This window comes from Marmota marmota, unplaced genomic scaffold (genome assembly GCF_001458135.2).
Source record: "Marmota marmota marmota unplaced genomic scaffold, marMar, whole genome shotgun sequence".
NCBI classification, from domain to species: domain Eukaryota; kingdom Metazoa; phylum Chordata; class Mammalia; order Rodentia; family Sciuridae; genus Marmota; species Marmota marmota.
This window is the reverse complement of record NW_026000052.1, coordinates 2,634,545-2,659,847: the sequence shown is the minus strand read 5'-3', so window position 1 is coordinate 2,659,847 and position 25,303 is coordinate 2,634,545. Positions and strand designations below refer to the sequence as shown.

General features: G+C 60.8%; 1 protein-coding gene across 1 annotated transcript in view; it reads left to right on the top strand.

Moving 5' to 3' along the window:
• Col5a1 (collagen type V alpha 1 chain) overlaps positions 1-25,303 on the top strand; it is a 191,169-nt gene that overhangs the window by 101,400 nt on the left and 64,466 nt on the right. The window contains 9 exon segments of the mRNA XM_048813424.1: positions 12,596-12,727; positions 13,662-13,799; positions 14,590-14,829; positions 15,685-15,858; positions 16,174-16,230; positions 20,181-20,222; positions 20,414-20,476; positions 23,487-23,561; positions 24,422-24,514. Of these exon segments, the coding sequence (XP_048669381.1) occupies positions 12,596-12,727; positions 13,662-13,799; positions 14,590-14,829; positions 15,685-15,858; positions 16,174-16,230; positions 20,181-20,222; positions 20,414-20,476; positions 23,487-23,561; positions 24,422-24,514 (1,014 nt within the window).

Below are 25,303 nucleotides of genomic sequence, written 5' to 3'. Positions count from 1 at the left end.
CTCTCCTGACCAGTTGTGGGGGTCGGGCTGCCACTGTGGCCATCTGCAGCAGTGTTCCCGTCCTGTGGACGGCGGGGAGGTCAAGGGGTGCAGGGTCCAGGAGCTCACTGAGGGGGAGAAGCAGGAACTGAAATGGCACCGGCAGGGCCTGACTGTTGGGTATAGATGGTGTGCGATTGGGCATGGGGGCAGAAGGAGCTCCTGACGCTGGCCGAGGCCCTCACGTGACCGTGGCCCCAGGTGAGAGTCGCCCACTCAGGCCCTTCATGCCTCAAGAGGAGCAGCAGCTGTGGGCAGCAGACAGTCCGGGCTGTGGAGGCCCAGGGCTGCCCGGCTGAGCCCTGTGGGTGTGGGCTGGGGCGTCCTGCTGAGGAGTCGTGTGGAGTGAGTTTTTTGGAGTCTGTGATTTATTTCCCCTCTGAGTCTCCATCTCTGAACACCTGGAGTGCTCATCTCCCTGCACACTCTGGATTGGCCTTGAAGCTCTCCTCAAAGCTGGGAAGGACTGGCATTCCCTGGGGCTGTCCTGTCCACTCTGTACCTTCAGGAGCCCAGGCACGAGGCAGGAGCTGGGGTGGCCGCAGTAGCCACCATGGGTTCAGGCCACCCAGGGCTCTGAGACAGAGGCACAGAGAGCTCAGGCTTCCTGCCCAGTTCACACAGCTGGGAATGGCAGGGTGAGAAATTGGAGCCCAGGGCTGGGTCCTCCTGGGCAGTGAAGTGATAGGCTCTCTGTAGAGCTGAGTCCCTTTCTTCTCATGCCCAGACCCCTTCTTGCCTCCAGCCAGCACCTGCCTGCGCCCACTTCAGTGGACGCCTGCTTGCCCATCCTCAGCCCTTCCTGGGCTCCGAGGCCTACAGGTGCCAGCAGTGGGACTCCTTTCCCTGCTCTTCTCCTTCCTGTCCCCTTCCTCTCCACCTCCTTTCTGCCTTTTCTGTCCTTCCTCTGTTCTCCCTCCTTACTGTCTGCCTGTATTTCCTGTCCCCTTCTCCCCTGCTCCTTTCTTGCGTGTTCTTCCTCTCTCCCTCCTTCTTGTTCTCCTTCCTTCCTCATTTCCTGTCCCGGCTTCCTCCTGCCCCTCCTGTTCTTGTCCCCCCTTCTTCCTGTTCTCCCTCCTTCCTGTCCCCCCTTCCTCCTGTCCCTCCTATTCTTGTCCCCCCCTTTCTGTTCTCCCTCTTTCCTGTCTCCTCTTCCTCCTGCCCCTCTTATTTTGTCCTCCCTTCTTCCTGTTTTCCCTCCTTCCTGCTCCCTCTCATTCTTGTCTCCCCTTCTTTCTGTTCTCCCTCTTTCCTGTCCCTTCTCATTCTTGTCTCCCCTTCTTTCTCTTCCCTCTCCTTCCTGTTCCCTCCTTCCTGTCCCTTCCTTCCCTGCCCCACTCCCTGGTGTTCCCACCTTTACCTTGGGTCACGGCCCCATGTTCAGAGGCCTCCTTTCTGTTCTCCACTGGGATCTCCTGGACTGTGAGGACCAGGCCTCCCCAGGACCCCTGCTCAGGCCCATCCAGGTTTGGCCACAGCTCTGGAGGGTGACTAGGCAGCAGCCAGGACTTGAGGGTGCCGTGGTGACTCGTCCCTCTGAAGGCCCAGGGCAGCTGCGGGGTCTGCTTCCCCCAGAGCCCTGCCTGGACACCAGGGTGCGCTGGAGCTGCTGCTCCAGAGCTGGACCTGCAGGTTCTCCCACCAGCTAGCTGCACTGCCACCCCCGTTCTTCCTGTCTGTGAGTGAGTGTCACACTAAGGGCCGGGCACGGGGCACAGCCCTGGCCTTGTCTCCAGTCAGCCTCATGGCCTTCCTAGCCAGCGCCTCTGCCCGCGCTGTGGGTTGAGTGCTCCAGGCGCTGATGGGCAGAGGGCCCTGGGTGCCTCACAGGTGTGAGCGGTGGCACACAGGAGCCTGGCCTCAACCCCGCTGCCTCGCCGGGATGTGTGCACTGTGTGTGGAGGTGAGGCTCCCTCTGATGATGGCTGGCGTGTGGACACAGCAGGAGCTGGGTCATCTGTGTCACGTGCCGCCAGGCCATCTGCTGGTTGACAGGAGCGGGACCCAGGAGCACCTTCCAGGCCGGCTCTGTGTTCTGGAAGCACGAATGGGAACCCTTGGGTTTAAAGCAGCCAATTGCATAAGTGCAGGATGAGACGTGGCAGCCGGAGCCTGAGGGGAAGGCGTGGGGTTTGTGGGTGGCAGTCCAGGAACGTGCACTGTCACAATGACACCGGGAACAGGCAGGTGGCATGATCCTGGTTGTAGAAACCATGCGGAGCAGGGCCAAGGACTAGGGGTCTGAGGAGGTCAGAGAAGGAGGGTGGAGGAGCTGTGGGCAGCAGGGGATGAGGCCCAGAGAGGACACCTCCTCCTCCCTGGTGCCTCCCTGGACCCCCCAGGCAGCATTAGTTACTTTGTCACTTGTGCTGCCTTCCAGTCAAGCACAAAGGGCTGTTTTCTTCTCCCCTGTGGCTTGTAGTCGGGACGCCAGTTTATCCACCTGTGTCCCTAGGACTCATGGGAGTGTGTCAGAATGCTGGTTGACGGAATGATGGGTGAGTGCCCATGGCACCTGACTGTGGCCTTCATGCTGTGGGGGCATTCGCATGAGTCAGTGAGCCTTCGTCAGGTCGAGTGCTGTGGTTAGTGGGGGTGAGGGGGGAGGCTGGGCCTGGTGGTGGTGGAAATGATGGTCGTGAGTGTGATGGTGGTGATTGTGGTGCGTGTCTGCTGCCGCTGTTGCTGGCAGTGATGATGGTGCTGTTGTTCTGGAGAGGATGACACTGTTGATGATGATGATGGTAGTGGTGATGGCAGTGGTGGTATAGTTGTAATGGCCATGATGACGGTGATGCTACTGGTGGTTTGGGCAGTAATGATAAATAGTGATGGCAGTATGTAATGATGGTAGTGGTGGAGGTGTTGGTGGTGGTGGTGATGTGGAGGTGGTGGTGGTGGAGCTATTAGTGAGGATGGTGATGGTGAGGGTGGGGGTGTTGGTGATGGTGGTGGAGGTGGTGGTGATGATGGTGAGGGTGGGGGTAGGGGGGTGTTGGTGACGTGGGGGTGTTGGTGATGTGTGGGTGTTGGTGGTGGGTGTTGGTGGTGGGGAGGTCGGTGGTGATGGTGATGGTGATGGTGGTGATGGTGGGGGTGTTGGTGGTGATGGTGGTAGACCTGTTGGTGTTGGTGGTGATGGTGGGCTGGTGGTGATGGTGGGATCGTGGTTAGGGTTGGTAGCAGCTGAGGTAGTAGTGATGGTGGTTGCTGATTGTTCTGGGCAGTGCCAGCAGATGCAGTCCTGCTTAGCCCTCAGCATGCTCCTGTGATATGAGTCTTATTCTCTTTTATTGGTCACTGGAGGCCTGGTGTGCCTAAGTCCTCACATCTGAGGAAGGAGGGATCTAGCATTCAGGCTCCTGTATCAACATCCCACCCCCCACTGTCTCTTCCTCTGGGCCCGGGGACTGGACAGTGTCCCTCCTGGAGCGTGGCATGGATGTGCGCCTCTTTTGCAGGGAACACAGTTCCCACAGGCTTGCTGCTCCGACATCTGGGTGGGAGTAGGTGGACAGCTCACTCACATGCTGCCTTAGCCACGAGTGTGGACTTTTGTGAGGTCCACAGCCTTTGAGGGCCAGGCCTGTCTTCTGTAGCCCCCCCATTGGAGCCGCTACCCTGTCTTCAGCTTGCAGGCAGGTCTGCCCTCTGCAGGCTCCCTAAGCCCACCCTTTAGTCAGTGCCGCCAGCTTCAGAGTCTGTGTGAGTCTGTCCCTTGGTCATCTTCCCATCCTGCAGGCCTGTCCCTGTGGTAGAGACACATGCCAGACACCTGGTGCAGTTGTGAGCAGATTCTAGCCTGGACCTCCCGGGCTGGTGCCCAGTGAGGGTTAGACGGGGGCGGAGGCAGCTGATCATCCATGTGCACTCTCAAGGGGACCTGGGGTGGACAGCAGGAGGACCTTCCTGACCACATGACTTGTTTCCTTAACACGCTGTCGAGTATTGCTAAGCTCACTCTGTCCCCCAGGTGTTCTGAAAATCATGAGACTTGATATCTACACCTCCTCTGGCTTGGGCACTTAGTTTTCCATTTTGTATGACTCCTGGGGTAAAATGTCAAAGCAAGATTTTAAAAGTGACTTGTTTGGGCTCATGAGGGGGCGTTTTGGGGCCTCTTCCAGGAGAAGCCTGTGAGCACGTGAGGAAACATTCCCTACAGGAGGGAGGCCCACGGCCCCAACGGCCCCGCTGGGTCCTGCCTCGGGCCCAGCTGGCACAGGGGCTGCAGGCCTGTCCGTTCCCATGACCATCCCTGACACGTGGCCCTGCTGCTTCCAGGAGGCTTTGGGGCCTGCAAGGGGACCGTGCTCCCTGCCCCTGGTGTGGGCCCCCCGCTCGGGACCAGTTTCCCTCAGCCTCAGAGGCCACCTTCTTCCCGTCCCACCACACGGACTGGGAAAGCAAGGCTCGATGTGATCTGGCACAGGTGCGCCTCAGTCACTGGGCCTAGGAGGGCCTGGTTCAGACGTGACCTGGAGAGCCCAGCTCTGGACCCTGCACGGCCCCAGCTCCACCTTCCTTCATCCCTGACGGCGAGCTGGGGTGCCCTGCGACCACCTAGGTGCTGTGGGTGCTGGGGACTCAGTTGGCACCAGCACTCCACAGGCTGTGTTTTGCCGGGTCGGGGGAGGCTGGGCCTCTGCCAGCCCTGGGGACTGGTGCAGGGGCAGCTGAGGCGGGCTTCCAGCAGCAGGGGCAGAACACCTCCCCGTGGCTCTGCTTCACGGAGGGCAAGCCGGCCGCCTCTCCCGCAGCCTCGAACAAGAAGGGTTTGTCTTCTCAGCTTCTTTGTGAGTCTCCACTTCTGAGCACAAAGTGTTCTGGCTAAAATTAGAGGATGAAGCCCACAAGCCAAGCGGAGCACTCAGCAGGGCCCCTGTGGAGCCAGTGTGGGCTGGAGGAGGAGTGGCCAGCGTGGGCTCCAGGCCAGGCTGGCTCCCCGCGGTTGGGCGAGTGGAAGGAGGCGAGGAAGTAGATGGGCAGGGAGGGGGAGAAACACCCGGCCTTAGCCAAGGCACACGGGGCAGGTTGTGTATGCTGACAGCGCCTAATGTGTGAGAGCAGGCATCATGCTGTAGCTGGAAAGCACGTGGGGTGGTAGTGCCCTGGGAGACCCACAAGCTGTGGAGGGGGGACCCAGGTGCCTTCTGTGGGTCAGAGCCTGCTCTGTGCCAGACCCACAGGACATGCGTGTACAGGGTGTATGCACACAGCACTGCATGTTCATGCCCGTACCACACCAGGTGTGCACACACACCCATGCACTGTGTGCATACATACGCACCCCTGCACACGCACTCACCCATGTACTGTGTACACACACCTGTGTATTGTGCACACACACCCATATACTATGCACACACACACACACCCATGAACACATATGCACCTGTGCACTATGCACACAGACCTGTGCACTGTGCACACAAAGCCATGTACTATATACACACACATACACCCAGGTACTGTGCATACACACATGCCCCCGTGCGTACACACACCCCAGGCAGCCACAGACTTTGCCCCTTGGCCTACAAGTTTGGGGTCATATGGTCCTGAGGAGGGCTGGGAATCAGGGACGTGGAGGACAGTGGGAAATGACCTGGTGCTTCCGAGTCTCCTCCCTGGCAGGTGGGGAGGCACCTGGCATGGCACCTGGGAGTCCCGGGGGTATTGGCTGCTGCCTTTCAGTCATGGGGTGGGCACAGAGGGGGCGAGTGGGGTGGAGTAGGGGGCTGGGCCGGGAGAAGGGGTGCAAAGGTGGAGGAGAAGGGTGGTCTGAGATCGCTGGGGGCTCTGTCCTGGCCAGGCCTGGCCATTCAGCAGTGAGATGTGACCTTAAGGGAGGCCACAGGCAGCAGTGAGGATTGACGTCAGGCCGCTCCCTGCTGGGGCCTTGACTGCCCAGGGAAGGGTGGGGGGCCTTTCCAGGATGCTGGCCAGTTGCTCATAGGTTCATGGGGGCCAGAGCCCACCCACCCAAGAGGGCAGCTGTAGCTGAGAAATCCCAGGGGTGCCCTCTCTGCCTCCAGAGGGGTCAGGCTGCCCACACTGGGCAGCACCAAATGACAGCCTGCCCGCTGGAGGCCTGGGATGGTCTTGTGAAGCTGCAGGCCAGAGGCCTCCCTGCATGGTCTCGGGAACTGGGGACGAGTGTCATGACTAGTCCATGTTCCTGCTTCCTGTTCCTGTCCCCAATCTGCACCCTGCCCCAGGACTGCCCTGTGACTAGTGCTGCTGGGCTCTGAGGCCTGCCGGCGCTGCCCCCGGCTCCCAGCTCCTAGCAGCTCCCCACAGCATACCGCGCGGAGGGCCGCGGGCTGTGCCGTGGAGTTGTGTGTCTTACGAGGCATGGTGGACAGGCCTTCACAACCAACAAGCTGGAACGTTACTTTCACCTTTGAAAGGCAGTCTGTGCCAGACGAGGGGTGCCTGGGCCCCTGGTCCTGGGGGACCCCTTGCGTCAGGTCCTGGCAGGGTGGCTGTGGGAAGCCCCATTGAGGACTGAGGCTGAATCTGACTCCTCTGGCTTCTCACAGAGCCGTCTCTGGTCCACACAGACCAGGGGCAGAGGTGGCCTGAGTCTCCTCAGAGAGCTCAGGATGGCTCCCCACCACGGCTGCCACGATTCCACCCATGGGCTCTGCTAGTGCTTTGGGGTCCAGTTTCTGTCCTGTGCCCTCCAAGGACAGTTGACCTACTGCTGAGGGAGCCTAGGTTCTGGCCTAGGCCCCAGCCTGGCGGCAGAGTCGGGGTTTAGTGTATCTGGCTCCTTGGACTTGGTTGGCCCAGGGCAGAACAAGGGTCTCGTGGAGCCCGGGGAGGCTTGCCGTCTGGCTCCCCTTCTCCCTGTCTGTGTGGGGTCTGCAGCAAGAGAAGAGGGGTGCAGATATCATGTGCCCTCTTCCCGGCCCTCCCAGCCCCACTTGGAGGTGATGCCACAGCCCTGTGGGAAGTGCAGCTGTAGGGCCGGCTCTGCGGGGTGTTGGCAGAGCCTGCGCCAAGCCATGCCCACCCCAGGGTCCTGCAGGAGGCTCCTCCCTGCTCCTTGGCAGTCTCAGTGGGCTCCTGGGTGGGGGAGAAGTGGCAGTGGCCAGAGAAGCCTGGCCAGGACCCAGGTCTAGAGCTGACCTGGTGCCTGCATGACTCTGAGCTTGAGCCTTTGTAACTGCCTCAGTTTCCCCTGTCCACAGTGGCTGTGGGGCCTGGACGGACCCCCACCTTTGACAGTGTGCCCACAGGGCCAACGGGCACGTTTTCTGGTGTGGAAATCCATGAGAGTTCGGTGGACAGTGATTTAAGGCATCCCTGGCATCTGCAGAGCGTCCTGGGAGGGCTGATGCACGTCCACTCCCAGGTGGGGACAGGGCTGGCTGAGCGTGGGTCCACCTGGCTTCCAGAGCCCTGTGGGCACGGGGAGCCCCTGGGCTCTGTGGCCAGCCCTGGGTGTGTGTTTTAGCCTTGGGATGGGATCGTGGGCTAGGGGCGTGGGGTGGTGGAGGCCGCCGTGCTGGGATGTGGAAGGTGCTGGGTGTGGAGAGATGCTGGGTGTGGAAGGTGCTGGTGTGGAAGGTGCTGGGTGTGGAAGGTGCTGGGTGTGGAAGGTGCTGGGTGTGGAAGGTGCTGGGTGTGGAAGGTGCTGGGTGGGAAGGTGCTGGGTGTGGAGTGATGCTGGATGTGGAAGGTGCTGGGTGTGGAAGGTGCTGGGTGGGAAGGTGCTGGGTGTGGAGTGATGCTGGATGTGGAAGGTGCTGGGTGTGGAAGGTGCTGGGTGGGAAGGTGCTGGGTGTGGAGTGATGCTGGATGTGGAAGGTGCTGGATGTGGAAGGTGCTGGGTGGGAAGGTGCTGGGTGTGGAGTGATGCTGGATGTGGAAGGTGCTGGATGTGGAAGGTGCTGGGTGGGAAGGTGCTGGGTGTGGAGTGATGCTGGATGTGGAAGGTGCTGGATGTGGAAGGTGCTGGGTGGGAAGGTGCTGGGTGTGGAGTGATGCTGGATGTGGAAGGTGCTGGATGTGGAAGGTGCTGGGTGGGAAGGTGCTGGGTGTGGAGTGATGCTGGATGTGGAAGGTGCTGGATGTGGAAGGTGCTGGGTGGGAAGGTGCTGGGTGTGGAGTGATGCTGGATGTGGAAGGTGCTGGATGTGGAAGGTGCTGGGTGGGAAGGTGCTGGGTGTGGAGTGATGCTGGATGTGGAAGGTGCTGGATGTGGAAGGTGCTGGGTGGGAAGGTGCTGGGTGTGGAGTGATGCTGGATGTGGAAGGTGCTGGATGTGGAAGGTGCTGGGTGGGAAGGTGCTGGGTGTGGAGTGATGCTGGATGTGGAAGGTGCTGGATGTGGAAGGTGCTGGGTGGGAAGGTGCTGGGTGTGGAGTGATGCTGGATGTGGAAGGTGCTGGATGTGGAAGGTGCTGGGTGGGAAGGTGCTGGGTGTGGAGTGATGCTGGATGTGGAAGGTGCTGGATGTGGAAGGTGCTGGGTGGGAAGGTGCTGGGTGTGGAGTGATGCTGGATGTGGAAGGTGCTGGATGTGGAAGGTGCTGGGTGGGAAGGTGCTGGGTGTGGAGAGGTGCTGGGTGTGGAAGGTGCTGGAGTATGGAGAGGTGCGGGCGTGTCCTGGCCGAGGGGCGGTTCTCTCGGAGGCGAGCCCCTGACAGCATCACCCCGTGTGTTGGCTGCTAGATCTCAGGGAGCCCCTGGTGTCATGGAGGCTTCTTCCCCGGGTGTCTGGAGAGCACCCGTCCAGATGGCACACTGCCCGCTGAGAGAGGACACCCTTGTTTTGAACCGGACGGAACCTGAGCCACAAGTCAGGCTGCTTAGCAGCTCGGGTGGCTTTGATTCGCTGCTCCTGTCACAGGCTCCTGCTGCAGAAGAGTTTAAAACCTGGGCTGGGAGCCTTGACATGGGAATAGCAGGGAAGGGGGGGATGAGCGAGGGGACAGGGAGGTGGGAGCGGCAGCGAGCACTCATTGGAGTGCCTAGTTGGGGGCCTGCGAGGAAGGAGCGTGGGGTGGGTGCTGAGGGGCCTCTCCTGCTGTCCCCCTGGGGTGGACCGGAGCAGGGGTGGCTTTCTGCAGCCTCTCTCTGCCTGCGCCCTCCATGCCCTCTTGAGGCTGCAGCCCTGGAGCTGGGGGAGGGAGAGGAACCCACCGCCTGACCCCTGCACTCGCAGCTGAGAGATGCCCTGGCCTGGGCAGAGGTGAGCTGGGCTCCTGCTGTGTCCGCCCACCGGCCCCCAACCCACCCCTCTCGCACAGCCGCCTGGCTGGTCCTGCGGCAGGAGTGGGCCAGGCTCTGGGGCTGGCTGTGCTGTGTGATCTGAGGGATGGAGGGGCCGCAGCCCCCTGCAGGCAGCACTGAGGGGCCAGGGAAGGCCCTGCAGGGGCTCAGCCACCCTCTGGCGAGAAGAGCATCATTCTGTCTTGGTTACCTGCTAGGTGGAGTGGGGGGACAGAGGGGCAGTGGGGGACTAGCAGGTGGTCAGGGGCAGGGCTCACAGGCCCCAGGTCCTGGCCACCATTCTGTGGCGCACCCTGTCTGAACCCTTCCTTATCTGTCACACTGAGGTGACAAAGTCACTTGAGTGGACGGCACTTGGTGCTCTGGGCTCCAGGCCGACCTCAATGAGCGACGTCCCCACTCTTCTGCAAGGCTGAGGCTTCAGCAGTTGCCAAGGGCTGCAGCCGGGCTTGGCGCAGTGGCACTGAGGAGGCAGGGTCCCCCTGCGCGCGTGCTGCAGGCAGAGTGGGAGTGGCCTGCGTGCGCTGCTCTGCAGACTCAGGCCTGGCGGGGGTTCTGGGCTCCCCACTCATCCAGCTGGGCTTTTCAGTCCCAAACTGAGGGCCAATGGTGCGGAACCAAAGCCCAGGGCTCAGGCAGGCTGGTCTCCTCTGCACCGTGGGACTGTCCCTCAGTTCTGCTGCAGAATCACCCCCTCTGCAGCTGTCTCTGGGCCAGTCTTCCTACCTGGTCTCTGGAAGCTGGGGGTGTGAGGGATCTTGTCCGCCATGCACACCACCAGCACAGCACCAGCGCCCTGCTTCACGGACCCTGGGAGGCCAGCCAGGGACCCACACTGTGACTTCAGGTGACACATCCGTCCAGCATTGCCTTGGTCCCACCCGTGGGCCCTTCCTGCCTCTCTGCCTTCCAGTCTTGGCCTCAGGTCTAGCTCACAGAGAAAGGCTCACACTTCATCAAGTGAAAGGCAGGGCGGTGTGTCTTCTAGGTCAGGCCAGGGGTCAGCTGCTCTTCAGGTCAAGTTCCCAGGTACCATGCTCTCTGGCTCTAGGTCTCAGAAGCCCAACAGTATGGGAGGGTGAGGTATTACAGGGGCACAAATCAAGTATGCAGCCCTAGGGAGAATGTGCTCACTGCAAGACGGCGGCTCTGGGTCAGGTCGTGTCCCCAGTGTGCGATAGATACAGTGGCCAGAACATGGACACTCGGTAGCTTTTGAATGAATGGAAAGATGAACAAGTGGATGAACAGATGTGTGAAGGAATGGATGATTGGATAGCATGGATGAATAGCATGAATGGGGTGGTTGGGTGGATGAATGTATGAATGATTGGATGAATGGCATGCTTGGATGGGTGGATGAATGGATGGATGAATGGCATGGGTGGATGGATGGATGGATGGATGGCAAGGATGGGTAGTTGGATGAATGGCATGGGTGCGTGGATGGATGGATGGATGGATGGAGGATGGATGGTAAGGATAGGTGTAGGATGAATGGCAAGCATATGGATAGATGGGTGGGATGCAAGCGGGAGAGCATCCATCTTCCTGGTAGAGGCAGGGGTCGCTGGGTGCACAGCCTGGAAAGGGGCCTGGGCAGCTGGGGAGGTGGTACCCGAGCCAGGTAGAGCCAGGGCTCGAGATAAACCTAGAGAATATGGTGCCTTCAGATGCGGGCTGGGCTCCCTGGCCTGGCAGCAGCCCTGGGAGAGGGTTTCACTGCAGATTCAGGGTCTGTCCTTAACTGCTGGGCGTGATGTGTTCTAGAAAAGTGCGTGATGGTGGCAGCATGGAGAGATGGCTCTGGAGTCAGAGAACTCCTCACCCCCGCAGCCCGTCACCCTTGCCTGTGGCTCCGTCTCCAACCATATGACTCCGGCATCCCAGCATGTCCTCGAGCCCTGTGGGTGGGCAGTTGTCAGAACCTTGGCAGACACCTTGAACTGACCATGGGCCGCTGGGCAGGGAGCCCTCGGGCCTTGGTCTCTTCAGCTGTAGAATGGGGATTAATAGGACAGAGCTCAGAAAGTTCTTGTGGGCACGGCCAGGAGGCCTACAGGGCCTTCACCCCTGCCTGACCGTGCTGAGCTGCCCTAAATCACAGTCCCTGCCATGAGCAAACTCACTGCTGCGCCCGTGCACCGGGCCCACAGCCCTGGGGTCCTCAGGGCCCTGCTTTTCCTTCCTTGTGCTCTGTGTTGTCCACGTCTTGGTGAGAGGAGGTGGAGAATCTGCATCAGCTCAGAGACAGTGCTGCAGCAGGGCCTCCCCAGAAAGCTCAGTGGTTGGCCGGGTGGCCCTGGGCTTGTTTCCTCTTGACGTCTAAGTAGCATTCCCTATGTGTAGGCTGTACACATAGAGAAGAGTGGACTCCATCCGTCCACTCCTCTGGGATGGACATTGGCCTGTTTACACTTTGGGGCTACTGTGAGCACTGCTGTGGATGTGTATATACATGTGTTTGAGTCTCTGTTTTCATTTTTTGAAGGTGAACTGATTAGGGTCAATTGTTTGTGTTCCTAGGTTGGGATTTTCGGGTCCTGTGGCAATCCTGGGTAACTTAGTGAGAAACCAAAGGTTGCCTCTCTAACCCTGACCCCCAGTGTTTGAGGGGACGGTGAAGGAGGCAGGAGAGCTCCAAACCATCACAACCTAGGTGGAGGCATTTGCAGAACCACTGTAGCTCTGAGCACTGGTCTGGCACCTTGTAGGTGCTCAACATGTGTTTGATGGATGGGTGGCTGGGTGAATGGAGGCAGGTAGATACGTGGATGGATGCAGGAACAAATGGGTGGATGGATGCATGGTATGCATGGATGAATGGATGGATAAATAGGTGGATGGGTAGATGGATGGATGAATGCATGGGTGGTTGGGTGGATGGGGTGGATGGACAGATGGGTGGATGAATGAGGGATGGATAGGTAGATGGATAAGTGGATGGATGGATGGATGGAGGGAGGGAGGGAGGGATGTGCAGAAACATTCATGGTGGGTAGGTAGATAGATGATGGATTGGTGGATGGATGGGTAGATGAACAGCTGGACAGGTGGATGAGGTGGGTGGGTGGGTGGATGGATGGGTGGATGTGCAGATGCACGCATGGGTGGGTGGATGGGTGACTAGATGGGCCAGCCTAGCTCTAGCACCTCCCACACCCAGCACCTTCCTGGGAGAAGTCTGGCCCTGAGGACTGCTCTTGAGGTCTGGCCTGGGGTGCTCTCTGTCCCGGGGCACTGAGCTGGGTTTCCAGGGACCCCATGTGAGCACCCTATGCTCTCTGTTCATGCTTTTTTGTCCTTTCCTAGGGTGACATCCAGCAGCTGCTCTTCGTCTCAGACCACCGGGCAGCTTATGACTACTGTGAGCACTATAGCCCTGACTGTGACACCGCGGCCCCTGACACCCCCCAGTCGCAGGACCCTAACCCGGATGAATACGTGAGTCTGCTCTGGCTGGGTTCACGGTGGGGAGCGTGGGAAACCACCTGGGATGGGCCAGGGTCAGGCAAAGGGAGTTTGTGCAGGGGTGCAGAGCCACAGCCCCCATTTTAAACGAGCCCTCTGGGCTAGGGAGTGAGTGGCCAGGAGGTCACCTATGGCTGTCTTGACTCACCTGCCCCTACAGTGCCTCCTGAATGATGGAGACACCTAGGGGCTGTCAGCAGCCCTGTCCTGTAACCTCCCATTAAGTCCCTAGATGGCTGCACCCAGGTGCCTCCTACCCTCCGTGGGTGGCCTCTGCAGCGGCCTGTTTGGAGAGCTGCCAGGAGCCCCTTGGGCTCAGACAGCTTGTGCTAGGGTGGTTCCCCGTAGAGTGCCTGGTCCTCTGAGGCCAGAGTGGCGGCCACTCTGTGGACAGCTCGTCCTGAGTGTTTTAGAGACATGCCTGGCACCTTTGCCCCTCTTACTGTGGCCCACTCTGGTCCTTGGTTGTCTCCTCACCCTGTCCCCTGCCCGCAGTGCCTGGCTGCTCGTACTGCAGTGCCTCTGGCACTTAGGGATGAACTCCCCGGTGACAAAGTCACGAGGTGTCCAGCTCTAGATTTCCCCCCGGCCTCCCTTCTCTCACCACGTAGGGAGACTCTCATGAAGCCAGGCCCATCACCCTTTGGCCAGTTGTCCTAGCTCTGGGCTCTACAGAGTCAGACCTTGTCACCTTTTAGGGTTCAACTTCCTCTGACTTTGCTCAAGGGGTTCTGGGGTCCCCCATTATCTCCCTTGGGCTTCTGGGGATGGCCCTGCTTCCCAAGAAGCTTCAGAGGGAAGAACCTCATCCAGGGAGCCCAGCCAGGTTCATGCCTGGGGCAGGCAGGGATTGTGTGTCGGGTGCTCCTGGGGAGCTCCTTCCTCACGTGGCTGCCCTCACCTGCAGTACCCGGACGGGGACGGGGACGGTGAGACCTATTACTATGAGTATCCCTACTACGAGGACCCCGAGGACCTGGGGAAGGAGCCCACCCCCACCAAGAGGCCTGTGGAAGCTGCCAGAGAGACCACGGAGATTCCTGAGGTCTGGGCTGGGCGGTCTGCACCGGGCCTGCTCTGGCCCTCACCCTGTGGCGCAGGGGAGGGTGGGCTGTGCCTGGCATGGAGACCTGGGTGGCTTGTGGAGGGTAGGGACTTGGGTGAGGGTGGCGGCTCAGCAGGGGTGGGCTGCCGTGCAACACTGTGCTTGGTGCTCATGGGGTCAGCTGTGACATGTGGAGACAGGGTGACTAGGAGAGCTGTCTTCTGGTGGGGCCAGACACTGGCTCCTGTCCCCACTGCGTCCACAGCTGTGTGGTCTTGGAGGCCTCGGGAGCCTCAGGCTCTCTGCTGACTGGTTGCAGGGCCTCCTCCCTGTGCCGTTGTCTCATCTGGCAGAGGGTGTGTGGGCAGAGGAGAGACCCCCACCTCGGGCACCAGCTCAGAGAGGGGTGTGTGGCATCCCCACCCAGCCCGTCAGTGAGGCCAGGGCCGGGAGGCATGTGGGTGGGCACTGTGCTTCTCTCCAGGACAGGGACCTGTCCTGCGTTGCTCCAAGAGTCTGGAATATTCTGCTGCTGTAAATGTTAGGATGTGGCTCCCCCCGCCCAGTGTGTGCTTGGGTGTTTCCAGTCACAGCAGTGCACTGGGACCGGAGGGGCTGCTGCCTTCCTCCCGTGGACTGAGGGCCTCTGCACCCAAGTCCACAGGCCTAGTTGGACCGTGGGTCCAGGCTGTGCCACTCACTCTCAAGCTGCAGTCACACCTGTACTGTGACTTGTGGGAAACCCCAGATCTGGCACCCTGATTCCCCTGTCTCTGCCCTTGGCTCCCAGGAGCTGACCACAGCCCCCACGGAAGCCCCCAGAGTGCCTGAGGCCAGCGACAGGGTGGGGAAGGAAGAAGACCCTGGCATCGGGGACTACGACTACGTGCCCATCGATGACTACTACACACCCTCCCCCTACGATGACATCAACTATGGCGAGGGTGTGGAGAACCCCGACCAGCCCACTGACCCCGACGCGGGGGCCGAGACCCCCACCAGCACCTCGGTCACCTCCAACTCCTCCCATGTAATTTCCTTCCTGCCCTGTTGGCTTGGTCCGGGGGACGGGGCAAGGGCTAGGCTGGGGGTCAGGAGCCCTGAGCTCAGCTCCTCTCTCTGCGTCCCACCTTGGGTGGCTCCTGTGTGCTGAAGCCCACCACACCTGGCTCTTGGGCCTGGGGCAGCCCCAGGGGGCCGCTGCTCTGTGTGCTCAGAGCCCCAACTAGCCAAGCTCAGCACGTCAGTGTTTCTTCAGAGCAGAATGGTAGAAGGGCTCTGGGCTCTCGGGGTCCAGAGCAGACCGAAGAGGAGATGCTGCCTGCAGAGAGGGCCCTTCCTGGGCCAGAGGTGGACTTGGTACAGGTCAGACTTTAAGGTTGGGCAGCACTGGTTGAGACAGTGGACCTTATGCTCAGGTGGACAGCCTGCAATCTCTGCCTGGGACCTGGCCTCTTCTGAGCTCAGGATCCCCGCTGGCAACATGTCGTGGCCAGTGCTCCCTCAGGGCTGCTGTGGTCCTCAGCTCAGGGAGGAGCCTCGCCCAGCAGGCACAGGGCAAAGGCTCCAAACAGCTAGAGAGGACTTCAGTTTGACCCTCTCACGGAGCAGACCTCCCAGGCGAGGGGCACAGCTGGTGAGGGGCGCTGAGTCCTGGCTCTGCCTAGCTGGTGGCGTCCCCTTGGGCAGACTTGGGGGGCAGTTTCCATGGTGAGTGGGAGGTGCGTAGAGGGGCTCCCGGGGGCTGTAGGACTCCCAGCTGGCTGGCTGCTGGCCCCAGGTTTTCTGCTGGTAGGGGCTGCTGGCCTGGGTCCAGGAAGCAGAGCAGAGCTGGGGAGCGTGGGGCGCCTTGTGGGGTGACTCCTCTGCGTCCTCTGCCCTGCAGCCAGCTCCGTCCCCGGGGCAGGGGAGGGATGACGTGGAGGGCGAGTTCACGGAGGAAACCATCAAGAACCTGGATGAGAGCTACTATGACCCCTACTACGACCCTGATGCCAGCGTCTCCCCGTCGGAAGTCGGGCCAGGGATGCCGGCGAACCAGGACACTGTCTATGAAGGGGTGAGCGGCGTGGGCAGCCACGGTGGGGCTGGCGCTGGGTGGGGCTGGCGCAGCGCCTCTCCCCAGCACAGGGAGGGCGCAGCACTGTCTCCACACGAAGTCTATGGTGCGCTCGGGGCTCCTGGCCAGCTGAGCACGCCACATGGCTCGCCCGACTTTGATGTCGCCAGGTCCTCTGTCAGCTTCGGACACGGCTGCCCTGCTGTGGGGCTGGGAGAGATGATCCAGCGCCCCTCGTTGCTGGGCCCGGGGCTGGTTAACTGGGCTCCTTTCTCCTTCTCTCTCCCTTCCCTCACCTGCGCTTTCTCCCCGCAGATTGGCGGACCTCGGGGCGAGAAGGGTCAGAAGGGAGAACCCGCCATCATCGAGCCAGTAAGGACTTCCTTCTCGTGTCTGAGTCGGGTGCCTGCTGCGCAGGCCTGTGGCGGGTTGTGTGGCGTGACCAGCTCTGCGGAGCTACACCTGTGTGCACAAGCGTCCCGGAGCTGCCGCCCCCCGCCCCCGTGGGCTCCGTGCCTGACTCGTCACCGAGGCTCGGGCAGGGCCCGGGTGGGGGATGCGCTGGCGCATGGATGGGTGGTGGGAGGTGCGTCTCTTGGTGCTTTCAGGTGTGAGGGAGCCTGAGCGTGTCTCTGCACCCATTCACCTGAGACACCTCAGGCCTCGAGAGGGGAGGAGCCCAAGGACAGGGAAGAGGATCATGGGAAGAGCACTGATTCCGCCCTGGAGATGTGGCGCGGCCATGCTGAGCTGCCGAGGGGGCTTTGCCTGCCCCCGCCTGTTGTGCACACCCTGGGGCCAGTGTGTGAGACCCCGTGTCCAGGAATTAATTCGCACAGTGCGGGGCTGAAATCCCAGCTGAGTCAGACTCGCCGGGGGCAGGCAGTGGGCTCAGGTCAGCTAACAAAGTGCTCAGGATGTCTCAGCGTGGGAGGTGCCCAGGCCCTTTTCCATGCCTCTCCAGGGTCACTGGATTTGGTGGGTATCCTTGTCCCTTTGGGTACGGTGGCCTGGTTGGGGGTCCAGGGTTCACCCCCTGGTCTCAGAGCAGCCAGGGTCAACCCTTGACCCCTGGAGGGTAAAGAGCTGAGTGATGGGCAGAGCTGGTGTCCCTGCAGCTCAGGCAGTGGGTGTGGTCCAGGAGGATCTGGTTGCCGAGGTCCACTCCCACCATCTCATCCGGGTGCCCAGTGGAGGAGACTCATGGCCTTCAGAACTGTGGCTGGTGATGAGGCCTGGCTTGGCCGTCACCTCTGCAACCAGGGCTGGTTCCTAAGGGCTGAGCTCAGGACTGCTTGGGCTGCCTGGGGTGAGGAACAGCTTCAGGACACTCTGTCCTCTTGCAGAGTGGGGAAGGAACCTTGGCCAGTGGTGCCTATCAAGTCCTGGTGGCCCAGAATCTTCAAGCCCTGTGGCCAGGGCGGGCTGGACACGCCCCACCTATGAGTGGAACTCCGAGGGCAAGATGGGGCGGAGCTCTCCAGGCTTGGCCTCTTGCCTGTGTGTGAGACGCTTCTATGACTCCCATGGGGCCCTGCCCTCTCCCAGGCCGGTGCCAGGGGTGGCACCTGTCAGTTCCCGTGGGCCGAGTAAGGTTCACCATCCTCTACCCAGGAGGCTAGAGGGTCAGGGCATGCGGCCTGTGCAGGTGATGCTGACTCCAGGGAGTCCCTTGCTCTCAGTCCTGAGTCCCGGGGCAGGAAGAAGGGCCATCTGGGCAGGATGGTGGTGGTGATGAGCTGGGTGAGCTCATCCTTTGGAAAGTGGCTGGGCTTGTCCCAAGGGCTCACCTGACCGAGGGGCCACAGCAGAACTATCCTGGTGGCTGGGCCCTGCTTACCTTCCTGGGGTGCTGGGCCTCTCTAAAGCCCCTCCACAGATGGGCTGGCTCTCAGATGGACTTGAGGTGGACTTGAGTGGACTTTGGGCTCCTTTCGTGGTATCCCATTGCTTTGGGGAGAGGGAGATGCCTGAGGCTCTGCTGGCCAGGCTCTGCTGGCCTGGCTCTGCGTGGGGCTGGGCTCACACCTGTGGAAGGTTCGCGTCCACTTGAAAGGGTGGAGCCCTGTGCAGAGGGTGTTCTGCTGGCACTGCCGTGAGCAGGGTAGTCCGGAGGCCTGGCTGAGAAGGTAGAGCCCCAGCACACGCTGTCTCAGGGAGCCCACCTAGTCCTCACTGGGACAGAGCCAGCCACCTGAAGGCAGTTTAGGACCCCCACCAGCTGCGTTTGCTTTTTCCCAGCCCCCAGCCCCTCCGAGGGTCACAGGACCTTTGGCCAGTCCCCTGGAGAGATCGCGTAAACAGTTGGAATTTGTGAGCCGGGAGCAATGCCAGATGTCCTCAGAGTCTCAGCTGCACATAGACAAGTGGCAGTCCTGGGGTACCGCTGGGCACCCCCATTCCCGGGTAGGGCGGCTGGTGTGCCTCCTCTGGCACTGCCACCTGTGATCTGGAGATGAGGCTCACCGCACAGTGAGCTCACAGGCCGGGTCCGTGATGTGGGCACCTCGATGTGTGGACACCCCAAGCCATAGTCACGGTGACAGAACTGCCCGTCATCTTGGTCCTTTTCCTTTTCTCTCCCTCTCTGATGAGAGAGACTTTAGCTCTAGTGAGAACTTCTCCTTGACCCTAGTGACTCTGGGGCTGGTGGTGGGGAGGAAAGTGGCAGGGTGAGGACAGTGGCCAGGGTGAGGACCCTGGGAAAGCTGGGCCTCCTTCGGCTGCGCTGTTGGCCAGCGTCCCCAACTTCCTTTCCATGCCGACCTGGAATGATCTGGGGGATTGGCCTCCATGAGATCTCGGCCCAGCATTGCCCCGTCCCCCAAGACCAGCAGCGGGTGTGTCTGGGAAGACAGCTGCAGTCCCCAGGGCTCTGCGGTGGCCAGTGGTGTCTCACTTAATCCCTGCTTGATTTCTGAGTCCTGCATTGGTCAGAGAGACAGTGGGGCAGCTGGGCTCGTGCTGCTGTTTAGATGGACTCTGCGCACATTGCACACATAAATATTTCTCTGAGCGTGCATCTGTGTAAACACGGCGTGACTCTTCCCAGGCTCTGGGACCCTGGTGGGCAGGATGTGGGGGAGTGTCTCCAAAGCCCCCTGGCTGGTGTCTCTGCCAGGCTGGCACCACCTGTGGAGACCAGCCTGCTGCTGACTGAATGCTGAGCGAGCCCAGGGCTGACAGTGGGCCACACACTTTCAAGGACATCTGGGCACAGTCCCAGTTACCCCTACAGGGCAGCACTTCCTGTTTCCCTCTGGTCTAGGGGGCAGGAGGCAGGGGATCTGTTTCAGGGCCAAGACTCGGCCCTCTCACCAGTTCCTCTGGCCCTGAGAGGAGTAGCTCTTCTCCCTGCCCTGCCTGTGGCCAACACGGGCAGCCTGTGGGTGCAGCCAGCCCAGGGCCCACAGAACACATGTGACCCCAGGACTCCAGGGGCCAGCCCCTCTACCCTTGCTGTGCAGACCCCTGCCGCAGGGAGGCCCTGTCCCTCCTGGGGAGGGGCTTGTCTCATCCCCTGAGGTGGGCTGGGACACAGGACATTCAGGGTAGGGGTCTTTGCTGCTGTTGCCAGGAAGTCAGGGAGGAATCGAGAGGGAAGCCTGGGAAGAGGGACTGGCCATGTGGGTCCCAGAGGAAGCCCCTCCCAGGTGGGCAAAGGGCTAGGAGGCCTGGCCTGTTTGGGGTGTGAGATGATGAGTCCTGGGGGCCGGAGGCTGGGCCTGGGCACAGGGCTGGGTGGTGAGTGGGCAGCTTGTGTCCAGGGGCCATGGCAGGGCTGGCTGTGTGCTCTGGGCTGCTGCTGGGTGTCTGGAAGAAGCGTCCCCTCTGCAGAGACACTAGGGGCTGTGGGCCTGGGGCCAGGCACTCTCCTGCTGGGCAGATGTCACACCAGGGCCTTGGCCACGGGGCCCATTCCCTTGTCTTCCCTGAGCCTACCTGGACCCTTGTCCTGTGCTCCTCTCCTCCCTCGGTGGTCTGGCCCAGCGGCTCTCCTGGGTGTCTTGGGAAGATGGCAGGAGACTGGAGACGGTCTGGGGCCCTTCCTCTCCTGCTAGCATCTTAGGTGCATCTCTAGAAGTTGAGCTTGGGGAGCTGGTCTCCCCCCAACTGCTGGTCAAGGCTTGTCCTTGTGCCTGGGAATGTGGGGACCATCATTCATTCCCAACTGCAGACACTGCTGCATGGCAAGATGGGGCTGGCTTCTGGTCAGCTGGGACCTCTGGTCACCTGGCCTGAGTCTAGCCTCTTGCCCACCCAGCTGGGAGGCACCGTGCTGCGGGGTCCTGGTCTCAGCTGCACTCTCTCTGTCTCTGCAGGGCATGCTCATTGAGGGGCCGCCCGGCCCGGAAGGCCCTGCTGTGAGTGTCCCGTGTTACTTCCCGTGATTGGAGGTGGTGCTTCTGGGAGGGTGCCCCTTAAGTCCTCTGGCTGGAACAGTGGGGTGGCCCCTCTTCTGCAGTCCTTCCCAGCCTCCTCTGGCCTAGCTGCAGGGCGGGGGGCCTAGAATAAGTAGGCTGCATCTTTAACTCTGTCCTGGTTTTAATTCCAGGGACTCCCAAGACCTCCAGGAACCACGGGTCCCACTGGCCAAGTGGGTGACCCTGGAGAAAGGGTAAGGGGTCGGCTCAGTTTCCTGAGACCAGGTGCTCCGTGGGCCGCCTGTGTCCTGTCCTGGGCTGTCCTGTCCTCTCTGCTCCGCATCCTATGTTGTTCCTCCTTGTGGAGGGAGATGGTCGACCTCGTAGTGGACCACCTTGTAGTGGACCATCAGATGGTGGACCCCTGCTTCAGACTACCCCTCGCCCCAGGCACACCTGATGCCACCCTCAGACTGTTTCCAGTCCCGCACTGGGTGGGCAGTACCTGAGGAGTAAGGCCAACCTGGGCCGGGGCTCCTGGGGAGATTCCAGCCCTGCGTTGGGCCGCACAGACAAGGGCAGGAGCCAGAGCTGGAGACCGTCCTTGCTCTGTGCCTCCCGGGGACCTGCAGTGTGTGGGAAGCTGCACCGTTCTCTCTAGCTGCTCCCCCCTTGCTCAAGCCTCAGGCTGGAGGGGGCCTGTCCTGGTGGGCACCGGCCTCCTGTGTCCCAGCAGGAGGCACAGGCCTCACCCGCTTGCAAGTTTCTCCTGACACCCAGTGGCGCTCAGCAGTACTGCAGCCTGTGGCAGCCGTCTTTCCCTTTATTTTTCTTGTTTTCCCTGCGGATCTGGTGAATATCAGTGTTAAGGACAGTTGGATTAAGAGCTAGTAAGTGGACGGCCGAGTTGTAGATGAGAGAAACCAAGGGTGTTTGGGTGTTAATGGGTGGACATCTGTCCCAGGGTCGGCACTGCCTGGCTCAGAGTGAGGACCTGGTGGGTGATATTTGGGAGGGGTGGGGGTCTGAAATCACTGGCATATACACTGGCAAGTTCAAGTGGCCTGTGCACACCTTCCCAGTGACCCAGTGGTGCTAGTTCTTGCTGCTTTGACCCAAATCCCACCCCGGTGGAGTGCCTCTGCTGGCCCTGTGCTGGGACCAGGTCCCACCTGGCTGGGGCCTCTGCATTCGCCTCAGAGGTCGCCCTGCAAGGCCTCTGGCGGCTGTCACATCCCCTCTGTGCACAGATGCCAGGACAAACAAAGGAAAGCCCCTGGTGGACACCAGTGATTTCTTAAGCCCTGCTCCTCATCCCCCGGGGAGGGGTGGCGGAGAGGTCCCTCCTGTGCCAGGGCTGTCGAACCTTATTTCCTGGCCATGTCTGGGCATCGGTTCAGGGCAGCTGATCAAGTATTAGAGAAAAACATATCCAGGCCTGGAGATGGCCAGGCAGTAGTTCTGATTGTGCCTTTGTCCCTGTGCTGGAGCTGAGGCCTATCCAGTGACTCTGTAGCAGACTGCTAGAGTGTCCCTTCAGTGTCTGACGTCAGCCATGTGACAGAATGAGAGTCACATTTCCAACCTGTACCTAGTGTCAAGAGAATGGAAAGGTGGCTTTGAGAGCAGCCTTGTCCTGTCTCTCAGGGGACCAGGCTTTGTGTTGGAGACACAGTGCATGGCAGAGTTTGCTGGCTTGGGCACATGGCCGGAGGGTAGGGGGCAGCCCACCTGCCTTCCCTGGGCTTCCAGGGCCTGCGGGCTGGTGAGATCTCTGCGGTGTGTAGTGGTGACCGTGGCCAGCAGGCAGTCTGATGCCATTGTGGGTCTCATCGCTGTTCTCTGGGTTGACACTCGGTGGTCCACTGGGTAGCTTGAGGTTTCCATTTAGGAATAAGGTCACTACTTCCCACCTCTCGGACTCCCAGACATGAGCTGGTGTCGGTTGGCCTCCAGGTGGACCTTTGCAGGTGGCCAGTTGCTGTGTGTTTATTATTTTTGGTTAAAGCAGTGATCGGTCTCCTTGTCTGTGAATGGCTGGAGTCCACCCACGTGCTGGAGAGGGTGGGTTAAATCAATGCCGAGCCCACTGTGTGCAGGAAGGAGGCAGAGACGCACACAGGCCGTGGTGTGCAGTGAGCAGAGAGAGGGATCCCAGGATCCTGGGGGACAGTCCTGCAGAAAGGCAAGAGAGCAGCCGAGTGGCTGGCCAGCCAGAGGGCACTTGGGGAGTGTTTCGTGTGGCCCCAGCTCTTTCTCTGGACACAGATGTAATCTGGGGCTGGTGCTTCTGCAGGAGGCAGCGCCTCTCACTGCTAACCCCGTAGAGCCTACAGCACAGCATTTCACAGGCAAATGGGCCACTTGTTAATGAAAGTCCAGAAGAATTCCAGAGAATTCCACCGCGTCCAGATGGGTCCACGAGGACAGCTGAGGTCCCCTTAGCTCCCAGCTGGGAGTTGGCTTGTGCTTCTCCCTGGGGGCCCCTGGGGTGAACACACACCCCAGTGTTGCTGTGGCTGGTTCAGGAGATGGAGCTGCACCTGGGGATGCCAGGGATGGACCACTGGGGTCCTTCCTGGGTAGGGCAGCTAAACACCATCTGGATGCAAAGCAGGCCTCACACCCCCGCTGGGCAGGAGTCGCCCCATGTGTGGAAGAGCTGCCTGAGAGGGCGGTGACTTGCCAGTCCATGTCCTGGGAGCCTCACACTCATGCGGTCTCGAGGCTGGCTAGAAGCCCTCTGGAGGGTCCAGTCCTGGGGCGGGCTGTCTGGTCCCCCTCGGAGACCAGGACAGCCATTTGTGGAGGTGCAGCTCCTGAATGCACGGGTGCCTTTGAGCCGGCTTGGCCTTCCCGAGGACGTCCTGCTGTTGATGCCCTTCTCATGGGCTGCCCAGCGAGGGCATGCTCCGCCGCCTGCCTTCCACAGCTGTCCATTTCTGTGCACGTGGCGATGCAGAGGGTGCTCTGAGTGACAGAAGCCCCTTCCCTGCCCAGCTCCAGCTGCAGTCCTCCCCGTTTCCTCCTTGAATTCCTCCAGGCCCACCTCAGCCCTCCAGCCTGCGGCCTTTGCTGATCTCAACCCACTGTCATGCCTCTCCCTTTTCTGGGCTGGGTCTCTGGAACATTCTATGCTGGGCCCTTGCATTCCCTGTGCTTGTCCTGCGTTGTTCGGGTGGGTGGGTCTTCTGATCCCTCAACCTGGCTGCCGTGGGTGGACTCTGATCAGCCCCCCCCGCCCCCCCCACTCCCTATCTGCAGGGTCCCCCTGGACGTCCTGGTCTTCCTGGGGCCGATGGCCTGCCTGGTCCTCCGGGGACCATGCTCATGCTACCTGTGAGTATCCCTGTTTGTGGGTGCGCAGCAGGTGGGCCCTGGGAGGGGGAGGGAGGCAGGGTGCTGTCCTGATCACCTGCTGCAGAACCAGCCTGGGCCCAGGGGGACACACCAGGCCCAGCAGCGGCCTTCCCTGCTGCTGCCAGCGTTGGGGCCTTTGCAGTAGCTACAAGGGGACCATCAAGGGAAGGGCTTGTGACCCTGACTCCTGAGTCACCTCTGGAGAGCAAGCCGAGGACCCTGAGGAGATGCCTTGGGGTGGAGCTCTGGCCACAGTGACCAAGGGAGGTGGGGCTGGGCTGCCCACCTGAAGGAGCCCCTCGGCCTCCTGGTTGGCCCCTGATGTCCCTCAGGCCTGACAGTGTGGGCCTCGGGACAGGCTCACGTGGCGGAGGGGAGGACTTGCCCATGTTGAAGAATGTGATATTGGGTTCTCAGGCCCTTCTGCAGGGGTCTCTGGAAGAAGGACCATCTCTGTTTAGCCCCAAATGCCTGTCACACGTGGGGAGACCCAGTGGGGCCAGGGGTCCTCTCTAGGCCCTCTGGGCTGGGCCCCGTTCATTGTGCCTTGGGCTTTCCTTGCAGCAGCTAGGGGCTCGAGGTGCCAGGGTGAGAAGCTGCCCAGGCCAGAATGGGTGTGGTAGATGCAGGGAGGGTCTGGAGTGTCCCTGGGGCTGAAGTGGCAGGTGTGGCAGGGTGTGGAGCAGAGCTGGGTTTGGGAAGGGTTTGGGGCTAGATGCCAGTCCCGGGCCTCCAGGCCTCCATGTCACCTGAGAGGCCCCTGGCCGCCTCCTGGGCTCCGGGTCCAGCAGGGGAGCTGCATTCGTGCACCCGGGTAACCCGTCTTTGAACTCCTGCAGTTCCGGTTTGGAGGAGGAGGTGATGCGGGCTCCAAAGGCCCCATGGTCTCGGCTCAGGAGTCCCAAGCCCAGGCCATTCTCCAGCAGGCCAGGGTGAGTATTCTCCATTCTCCAGCTGCGGGCTGGTGAGATCTCTGCGGTGTGTAGTGGTGACCGTGGCCAGCAGGCAGTCTGATGCCATTGTGGGTCTCATCGCTGTTCTCTGGGTTGACACTCGGTGGTCCACTGGGTAGCTTGAGGTTTCCATTTAGGAATAAGGTCACTACTTCCCACCTCTCGGACTCCCAGACATGAGCTGGTGTCGGTTGGCCTCCAGGTGGACCTTTGCAGGTGGCCAGTTGCTGTGTGTTTATTATTTTTGGTTAAAGCAGTGATCGGTCTCCTTGTCTGTGAATGGCTGGAGTCCACCCACGTGCTGGAGAGGGTGGGTTAAATCAATGCCGAGCCCACTGTGTGCAGGAAGGAGGCAGAGACGCACACAGGCCGTGGTGTGCAGTGAGCAGAGAGAGGGATCCCAGGATCCTGGGGGACAGTCCTGCAGAAAGCCAAGAGAGCAGCCGAGTGGCTGGCCAGCCAGAGGGCACTTGGGGAGTGTTTCGTGTGGCCCCAGCTCTTTCTCTGGACACATATGTAATCTGGGGCTGGTGCTTCTGCAGGAGGCAGCGCCTCTCACTGCTAACCCCGTAGAGCCTACAGCACAGCATTTCACAGGCAAATGGGCCACTTGTTAATGAAAGTCCAGAAGAATTCCAGAGAATTCCACCGCGTCCAGATGGGTCCACGAGGACAGCTGAGGTCCCCTTAGCTCCCAGCTGGGAGTTGGCTTGTGCTTCTCCCTGGGGGCCCCTGGGGTGAACACACACCCCAGTGTTGCTGTGGCTG